This window comes from Stegostoma tigrinum, chromosome 19, assembly GCF_030684315.1.
Source record: "Stegostoma tigrinum isolate sSteTig4 chromosome 19, sSteTig4.hap1, whole genome shotgun sequence".
Classification (NCBI taxonomy): domain Eukaryota; kingdom Metazoa; phylum Chordata; class Chondrichthyes; order Orectolobiformes; family Stegostomatidae; genus Stegostoma; species Stegostoma tigrinum.
The window spans coordinates 16519914-16530039 of NC_081372.1; the positions used below are offsets into that span (position 1 = coordinate 16519914).

The window sequence follows — 10126 nt, forward strand, 5'->3', positions numbered from 1 at the left end:
ACACAAAAGCAAGAATTTCTATTGTAATTTTCATGACCTCAGGACATTCTAAAATGCTTTCCAACCAATTGGATGTTTGTTTTGAGGTGTGGTTACCGTTGTCTAGAAAATGCAGTGGCTGGGTTGTGCACAGAAAGATCCCACAGATCAGATGAATCGTTTGATGGTGTGGCTGAGGAGTAAATATTGGTCATGACTCTGGCAAGAAGCCCCCAGCTTTTCTTCAAATAAAGCAATGAAATCTTTTATATTGACCTAACGTCTGATCTGAAAGTTGGCAAGGCTGAGAGAGCCCTCAGCACTGCACTGGAATGTCAGCCTGGGTTATGCACTCAGATCTCGACAATAGGACTTGAATCAACCTCATGGTTACCATCAATAGGTTACTATCGAACCATGACTGGCACCTTGCAGTTCTATATCATTTAAAACATCCTTCAGAAACATCTCAAACAGTTCTTCCAATGTAATGGATTTCTTTGAAATGCTGGGACTGTTATGAGGGTAACATGAGTTAATTAGATTACGGACAAACATGCAACATAGTTTTCAGACATTCAATGCGTAAAGAAACACAGGGAATAGCCAATTCGCTCCCAGATAATCAAACAAATGTAAATCCATTTCTAGCTTATCATTAGATTTGACACTTGGATTTTTTTTAAGAATTGTGCAAATCCTTAATAAAAACAGTACTCAAAATGTTGATTTTCATTTGAAAAATATCAGGGTTGTTTTCAAACAACTACGCATTTCTGAGAGTTGGAAGAAGACTTGTGTTAATAATACAGCACATCTCTCTCACTCAGGATGTCCAAGAGTAATTTACAAACAATTAAGAACTTACAAAGTGTAGTCACTGTCATAATGACAGAAACATGACAGCCAATTTATGTACAGTCAGATCCCACAGAGAACAGGAAATAATGATAAATTAATTTCCTCTAAAAATGTTTTTTGAAGGATAAAAATTGGCCAGGACACTGGAGAACAGCCATCTGTTCTTCCTTTAAACATGGCCATGAGACCTCTAACATCCATCTCAGAAGTGAGGTAAGGCCTGCCTTAGTAGTACATTGCACCCTAATTGAACGATACCACATGCAGCGTTCTGGTAGAATGACACTGTAGTGTCACCTTAATTTTTGGACTCAAGTCCCTGGAGTGGGCCTTGTTCCCATAGCCTTCTGTCTTTGTGGTAAGAGGGCTACCGACTGAACAATAGCTAGGAGTTCTAATACTGTTCAAGCCTCAATGTGTGTTTGAATGCTGTGAGGTCAAATACCTTTAGGCCCAAGAAAAGCAGAAATAATTTCTGTTTTTCTTTTTCTCTTTACAGTCTCTGCAAGATGGCTGCCTGTTTAACTATCACCAATGCTTTGCATGCTTGTTTGGCCAGGACACAACGTCACTTCAGTTATTCTTGGTCCATCTATTCCTAACCTACCCCAAGCAGCATTAAAGAGCTTTTAATCCTGTTCCTATTCTGTTTGAGTATCGCCAGTGCTGCTGGTGGCCTTCTATATTATTGGATGTCACACACACTCCAATACAAAGATGCTCTGTGTGGTATAGCTGCAGGCAGCCTTACCTCCACTATCATATTGCTTCAGTTTCTGGTGCATCCTGCCCGGTGTGTTTTTACTTTGGTAATACCAACACTGGGCACCAAAGTTGGTCGAAAATTGCTTCTGACTGGAATATGTTTACTCATTGCAGCGAATGTCATCCCAAACATTGTCCAAAATATTAAGCTGATGCGAGAACTTCCTCAGTGTATTATGAGGAGTGCAACAGAAAACATCTTAAATTCTACTCCAGTATTATCTCAGGCAACGGATGTTTGGAAAATCAAGGAACTAAATCTAATTTTTCCAAAACAGAGCTTAAACTTAAACCATCAGATAGGCCACAGACATATTGAAAATATTTTGACAGAAGTCAGTCAGAAGATAAACAGTGAATTTCACAGTATACAAGTATGGATGGATCGAGCCAAGTTGTTGGTTAACAGAGGTCTTGCGGGCTTTCTCTTCTTTAACCTGATTGCAGCATCATTTTGGTACTTGGCTCATTAGCTGACCCATTTAGAGTTTGACAATGGCTATCTCACCAGGGACCTGGAAAAACTAGCCAAGAGCAACCCCACCAATTGTGACACATTTCTGGCGGCTGCTGGAATGCGAACGAAAACAACAGGACTGAAACTGTCTCAAAAGGAAATGAAGAAGTGTCTAGTACACATGGCAATGATCACCGTATGCCTAGCACTGTCTGCAGCAGTAATAGCAGATTATGGCATCTTCCATCTTGTGAGCAGCCTGACAAAGTGGACGGAGAATGTTCCATGTTTATCTGCGTCCCTTGATGTCAACATTGTTGTGAGTTGAAATCTACTTGGTACACACGAGATGAAATTAGTAACTAATCTGTTTGATATAGCACTGGGCTCTGGGTTTTCTTCAAGCTTTGACATTTAACCAGATCAATGAAAGAGGGAATTAAACGTCAGTATAGTATCTCAGCCAAGAGTTATCACCTCATAAAATCATGCTGTACAGAAGAGCCCCTTCGGTCTATTTAGTCTGTACACCAAAAATATATTACTACCTACACTAGTCCCACTTTCGCACACTGGCGTCTAACAAGAGATTATTCCTTCAATTTAGCAGTACAGTCAGGTTAATCTATGTATTCAGGTTGTAAAGTGGATAGCTAAAGCTCCAGCCAAATAAAGAGACCTTGAGCATGAAATGTAGTGGTCTTCTTGTCAAAAAAGATGACCTTAAGAAAATGGGGAGCACCACATATCAGATGGAATAACTTCTGTCTGAAAAATAGATTACAGTGGAAACTGGAAATCTGAAATTAAAGCTGGAAATACTCAGCAGGTCAGGCAGCATCTGTAGAGAGAGACAGACAGAAACTTTCATCAGAACAGGGAACAATTAGAGCGATAATAGGTTTTAAGCAAGGGGTGGGTAGGACAACTGAGAAAAGAACAGTACAGGAACAGGCTCTTCGGCCCACCAAAACTGTGCCAGCACATGATGCCTTACTAAACTAAAACTCTTTTGCCTCTATGTGGTCTGCATCCCTCTACTCCCTGCTTAGACACATATCTGTCGACATGCCTCTTAAACATTGTTATTGCATCCGTCTCCACCACCTCCTCTGGCAGCACATTCCAGGCATTTTCCACCCTCTGAGTAAAAAATGTGCCTCTCACATCTCTGTTAAACTTACCCCTTTTCACTTTAAACCGATGTTCCCTACTAATTGGCAATTCTATCCATGCCTCTCATAAGTTAGTAAACTTCTAGCAGGTCACACCTCACCCTTTGACGAACAAGTCTGTGACAGTGAGGAAAACAAGGAAGATTGAATGAAGGAAGAGTTAGGATAATGAGGAATGTTGGTAGAGGCAGCAAAAGAAAGAAACAAATTTCAGATGAGGCTCGAGCAGGCGTGATCTGCCTGGATGCAACAATAACAGAAAAAAAAACCCAAAGAAAGGAACCAAACCAGGAAAGGGGAGGAGGAAACAAAGTTTATTGTCTGAAATTATTAAACTGAATATTGTTGAATTCACTCGTTCTCATGCAGATCCTTTTTTTCTTGACACACCTGTGTTCCATTTCCCTTTAACCAAGAAGGATTAACCCTCTGTCATTGAAACTCGCCTGTCTTTCACCTTGTCACAGGTCTTCCTTCTGTCTTTGTCTCACCTACGTCTTACTCATGACCTATACCATCTCCTGGTCCTGAGGAAAGCCAGATGACCTGAAAAACTCACTCTGTTTCTTACTCTAAACAAGCTGCTGAGCCCACTGAATGTTTCCAACATTAGCAATGTGGTCATTTCCATCTTGATTCTCCTGTTGTCACAGAAAGCGAACATTGTGTCAGGAGTAGACTCCTTTGTTTTGGCTTAACTTCCATTTCACACCTTGGATTTTTCTGCTTTCCTGCACCTGACTGTGCTGAGCTGAGCCAGAATATAATCCACACTGAACACTGGCACAGAGGAGGCCAAAAATAGATTTTAGAGTGTTTAAAATCAAGAAGAGTTTAATTTGAGTATGTATAAAGACAAACTGGATCCAATGAATAGTTTGAAGGCAGGGATTTGAAGGAATTGCTAGAAGATCTGAGGTGACAAAATAAATACCTTTTTTTGGTGAGGCAAATGATTAGAATTTAGAATATACTGACTGATAGGATAGTGGAAACAGATTCAATAGTACCTTTCAACAGAGAATTAGACAAATGTTTGAAGAAATAAAGCAAGGAAACAGGCAAAGAGCCAGGATAGAGATTAACTGGAACAGAAACAGAAGTTTTGCAGAAACCTCAGCAGGTCTGGCAGAATCCAAACAGAATGAAACAGAGTTATTGTTTTGATCCAGTGACTCTTTGTGAGAGCAGAAGGGCATTGGGCTTAGAACATTAACTCTGGTGTTCTCTCCACAGGAGCTGCCTGACCTGCTGGGTTTCTCCATCTGTAGTGATTGGAACTAGGTGGGTCTCATTGACTAAGAGATCCATCAAAGAATCCTTAAATTCCCTCATTGTGTGGAAGCAGGCTATTTGGCCCAACAAATCCACAACCACCCTCTGAAGAGCATCCCACTCAGACCCATTTCCCTACCATATCGCTGTAACCCTGCATTCCCGTGGCTAATGGGGATGCAATGGCCTGTTAGTATAATCACTGGACTGTTAATCCTTAGACCCCGGTAACATTCTGGGGATCCAGGTTCGAAACCCACCATGGCAGATGGTGGAATTTGAATTCAATCAATATCGGAACTCAGAATGTAATGATGACCGCAAATCCATTGTTGATTGTCGGGAAAAACCCATCTGGTTCACTAATGTCCTTTAGGGAAGGAAACTGCCAACCTTACCTGGTCTGGCCTACATGTGACTCCAGAACCCACAGCAATGTAGTTGACTTTTAACTGCCCACCAGGCAATTAGGAATGGGCAATAAATGCTGCCTAGTCAGCAATTCCCTCATCCCATGAATGAATAAAGGAAAGGGTAATGAACATTATGGGCAATTTAACATGGCTGATCCACCTAACTTGTACATCTTTGAACTGTGGGAGGAAACCAGAGCATCCAGCAGAAACCCATACAGACCACGACAGGGAACATGCAAATTGGACACGGACAGTCGCCCGAGGGTAGAATTGAACCCGAGTCCCTGGCGCTGTGAGGCAGCACAGCCAACCACTGAGCCACCGTGCTGCCCTTTCTGGGCTTTATGCCTGCAATGTGAGAACCATTTCCATCCATGTTTCGGGTTGTTAACCTTGGCCAATCAGGGAGCCCTGGCTGATCAAAATAAATAGGCGATTCAGAACCTCCTCAGTTCAGGGGCTGACCCTGAGTTGGCTAGTCACAGAATGTGTAGGATGACAACAATAATGACAACAACAACGACAACGCATTGACTATGAGGAAAGGTTAAAAAGACTATGATTGTTTTCACTGGAAAGACAGTGGCTGAGAGGAGACCTGATAGAGGTCTACAAAATTATGAGAGGCATAGATGGGGTGGATAATCAGGAGGCTTTTTTCCAGGGTTGAATTTTCAATTACAAGGTTCAAGGTCAGAGGGGGATGAGTAAGGGATGTTTTTCACGCAGAGAGTAGTAGCAGCCTAGAATGCACGACCAGAAGAGGTGGTGGACGTGAGCACATTGAAGAGGCACCTAAATTGGTACATGAATAGGGAGGGAATAAAGGGATACAGATAGAAAAATGGCAGGCTTTGTTTTTAGATTAATTAGGGCATGATGGTCAGCATAGGCTTGGAGGGCTGAAGGGCCTGTTCCTGTGCTGTACTTTTTCATTTGTTCATATCTATAACCGGGGGACTCAGTCTCCTCACTTCAGGGACTGACTCTGAGCTGGCTGATTACAGCCGGTGTACTTGTGCACATGTAAATAAAGGAGTGACTGTGATTGGATAATGTGTGGCTACTTCACGAGCACTTTCCATTTTGTGTTTCAGGGATTTATAGGGAGATTAACTCAGCTGTTCTTTGCCAGTTCAGTGCAATCTCAATACGTGAATAGGCTCCTCTTTTAGTTAAGTTTCACACACTGACAAATTGTGCTACAGCAGCAGAACACAGGAATTTGTTTTCTTTTAATTTCACCTAGTTTCCTAATAAACCTGTTCAGAGATGTTATTACACACTTCTGGAGCAAGTGGGTCTTGAACCCAGGCCTCCTGGCTGTTTGCACTGCTCTATGATTCTTTGAAGAAACATTTTTCCTCCCAGCACTAATATCCCCCATCTTCACAATCTTCACTCTATTGTATAGCAAATCCACCATGAGCTTCCTCTGTGGTGGTCTATGTACTGACATTAGTGACACACAAATTCACTAAAGTTTTGCAGTAGGTCTGTAGCTCGGGTTATGGGTGTTGAGGCTGGTTGGCTCACTGAGCTGGCTTGTTGTTTTGCAGGCCTTTCATTACCATGCTGGGTAACATCCTCAGTGCAGCCTCCAATGAAGCTTCGGTGTGTTTTCCTGCCTGGTTTTTAAACTCTGGGGTCCATTGAGATGGATTGCCTCACTTCCAGTTTTCCTTCATAGCAGAATGTATATGTGTTTATCAATCTCATGCTTTGTGGAGTGCCATGCTTCCAGGAATTCTTGTGCTGGTCTCTGCCTAGCCTGTCCCAGGATCTTGGTGTTGTCCCAGTCGAAGTCGTGGATTTCCTTGTCAATGTGGTTTGAGATGAGTGTTGGTCATGTCTTTTTGTAGCCAGTTGGCGTTCGTGTACTCTTGTTGTTAGTTTCCTTCCTGTTTGTCCAACGTAGCGTTTCTCGCAGTCTCTGCAGGGCATATTATAGATGACATTGGTCCTGTCCATGCCAGGGAGTGGGTCTTTGGTTCCGGTGATCAGTTCTCATTGGGTTGATGTGCACTTGTGTGCCACTTATGCCCAGTGATTGTCGGAGTCTTGTGGTGAGTTCTGGCATGTTCCTGATGTAGTGTGATGAGTATGTCGGGGCATGTAGAATCTTTCTGATGCTGTTCCTGTAGGCATCTCCTGGCCCAGTTCTTTGGATATCCATTATTCTTGAACACTTGGAAGAGGTATTCCACCTCCTCTTGGCATAGTTCCATGTTGCTGCAGTGTGTGGTTGCCTTTTTAATTAGTGTTGGCACACAGCTTTGTTTGTGTGTGCTGGGATGATTACTATTGAAGTTCAATACTTGGTCTGTGTGCGGGGCTTTCGGTGTACTTTCATCTGCTGTTCCCCATTTGTCTTGCGCTCTACCATCATGTCCAGGAATGGGAGCCGTTTGTTCTTCTCCTCCTCTCTGGTGAATTTATTCCGGTGAGGGGGTGTTTATGAGTTTGTGTCTCTCTTCTAATTTGGTCTGTTTAATGATGACAAAGGTGACGGCTACATAGCGTATCCATAGTTTAGGTTGGATTTGCAGAAGGGCAGTCTCTTCCAGTCTTTGCATCACTGTTTCTGCAATGAGCCCGGAGATGGGTGATCCCATGGGTATCCCGTTGATTTGCTCATGTGTTTGGCCATTGAAGGTGAAGAGGGTGGTCAGGCATAGGTCCAGTAGTTTGCCATGTTGTCCTTGGAGATGATTTCACTGGGGTTGTGTTCTTGTTCAAGTAGTACTGTCATTGTTTCTCTTGCTAGTGGTACGTCTAATGTTGTAAATAGGGCAGTGACATCAAACGATATCATGGTCTCTTTATCCTCTATCTTTATGTCTTTAAAGGAGTTGAGGAATTCTTGGGCTTAGTGGATGGAATGGGGTGGTTTGTTGACTAGGTGCTTGAGTCTTCTTTGTCGTTCTTTGGCAATCTGTGTGATGGAGTGCCTGGTAGGGAGACTATGGGTCGGAGGGGGACTTCTGGCTTGTGCACTTTAGGGAGGCCGTAGAATCAGGGTGTGTTGGTTCCCTTGGGTTTCATTTTTGAGAAGTCTGTTTTGTTGATCTGTCCCGTGTTTAAGTCTTTGTAGCGTGTAGAGGATCTTGTTGCCGAGTTGTGGTCAGTCTGTATTCGCTGGTATGTGTCCTTGTAGGTAAACAGTGTTTGTGCCTTGGAGATGTAGTCCTTTTTATTCATTATCACTGTCATGCACCCTTTGTCTGCAGGTATAATTGTGATGTTCTTGTCTTTCTTTAATTCAACCAGGGCTTGTCTTTCCCGTGTGTTGAGTTCACTCCTTCTGGTTAGTGCCGGGACTATTGTCTGTGATTTTCCGAGGAAGGGTCTCAACCCAAAACATCAGCTTTCCTGCTCTTCTGATACTGCTTGGCCTGCTGTGTTCACCCAGCTCCGCACCTTGTTATCTGTCTTATGGTTTGTTGTGATTCTTCATTGATATTGTTGGTCTTGACTGTGGCTTCTAGTGTAGCTAGGAATTCCGTTTTGTTGGCAGCCCTGTAGTTGTAGTTCAGTCCTCCAGTGAGAACAGATCTTTCCATATCTGTCAGAGAGGTTTCTTATCCAAGTATCTGTTTTGTTGTTGTTAATTCAGCTGTTAAAATGCAATTTCAAAAGCCCCCAACTTTTTTTCCTGTCTCTGTCTACATGGTAATGTATATACATTTAATTATTCGTCAAAACACACACCAGCAAATTTTACCAAACTTTAGATATGGATTATAAAATTTCTTTTTCACCCTCCCCTCCTGTCCCCACCCCTCAGATAAAATGGAACATTGTTCTGCTGGTGAAGATTGATCAAATGGTAAACGTTACACGGGAATTTCCTTGGAATTACACCCTGGTACCAACTGACTGTGTAAGGAAGCCAGTTCCTCCAGATATGCAAGTAATATTTTTTATCAGCGCCATGTACATTCTTGCTTATTTTATGGCAGCGTTGGATGCTTACGTAGTTCGCATACGTAGAAAGATTGCAGCCTCATTCTTTCAGAAGGAGGAGGAAAGAATTCGTTATTTGTACCAGATGATTTTAAAGAAATACATAAAAGATGGCAATGCAGAACTCTTAAGCTCAGCTGAACCCTCTGAAGGAGGTGCCAAAGAGAGAGGGTGGGCTGAACATGAGGATGGAGGCTTTCCACAGCATTTGCAGGGAAATGGAGGATCAACTCAACCCGGGGCTGAATCTGAAACAATCAAAATAGTCAGTCATGAAACAGCGAATGTGACTTTCTGGAATTTGGAAGACAGTAATGAGGAGGAGACCAACCTTAAAAATTAAGATGATAAAAGTTCTATTGAACAATATGCCATTTAGGAGGGACAAGGGGGAAGGTGCTTTTCATTGAAACTACATCATCCTCCTCCTGCACGTCCACTGAAAACATCTACTCTCTTCAAACAACAAAAATGTTCACCTCCAATGAAGATGTATTATCGTTCCCTGTGATGTTACAGCTGTGGAAATGTCCCAGATCAATTAACTTGATTGGTTTTAATCAGCTGTATAGATTCAGACTACCCCAATGTCTGGGAAATAAGCTTTGGACTAAGTCTTTATTTTCTACATTCATTAATAACTTACGAAGTATTTTTGTGAAGACGTGCTATAGTTGTTTCGTTTAGTTTGCTTCAACTTCATGGATCCATAAATATGTCCCGATCCAACCAATTCCATTGTAAAAGCCCTTGTTGCCAGAAGAAAGCTTTTCCTTGACAATCATTTGTAAAGGGTCTTGTTTTGTATCAAAAAGTTTCATTTTAATATAAATTTTCGACTTCTCGTAATCCACGATGGAGGATGGCGGTGGGGGAGAAAGATGTATCTTTGAGATATTTTTGGAGGTATTTTCAGTTTTGGAGCGGATTTCCTTGGATTCTAGGAGCAGCATTTACTGTATTATAAGCTGTTGCATTGTCTTGGAACTTTGGGAAAAACAGATCAAGACAACAGCACTTTAAAAAAGACGAACAGAGACAAAGGTAGTGGCCACTTGTGATGTGATTCAAACAGGGAAAGAAACCTACAGGGCTGTCTGACCCAGCACAGCTGTTGCCTTTGCTGTTTGCTTTCAAGTATCTCTGGACATCAGAGTTCATTCTAAGAAAAATAAACAAACCGCAAAATTCATAGCTGACCTTGGAGAAACCTGTCTGGGGCAGCTCACAAC

General features: G+C 42.3%; 1 protein-coding gene across 1 annotated transcript; it reads left to right on the plus strand.

Annotated features, from left to right (window-relative positions):
* The first annotated feature begins 1015 nt into the window (after positions 1–1015).
* On the plus strand, positions 1016–9237 carry LOC132210764 (osteoclast stimulatory transmembrane protein-like). The gene is made up of 4 exons (XM_059652896.1): positions 1016–1053; positions 1496–1979; positions 2079–2381; positions 8716–9237. The coding sequence occupies exons 1-4, from the start codon at positions 1016–1018 to the stop codon at positions 9235–9237; spliced, it is 1347 nt and encodes a 448-aa protein (XP_059508879.1).
* Positions 9238–10126: the final 889 nt, after the last annotated feature.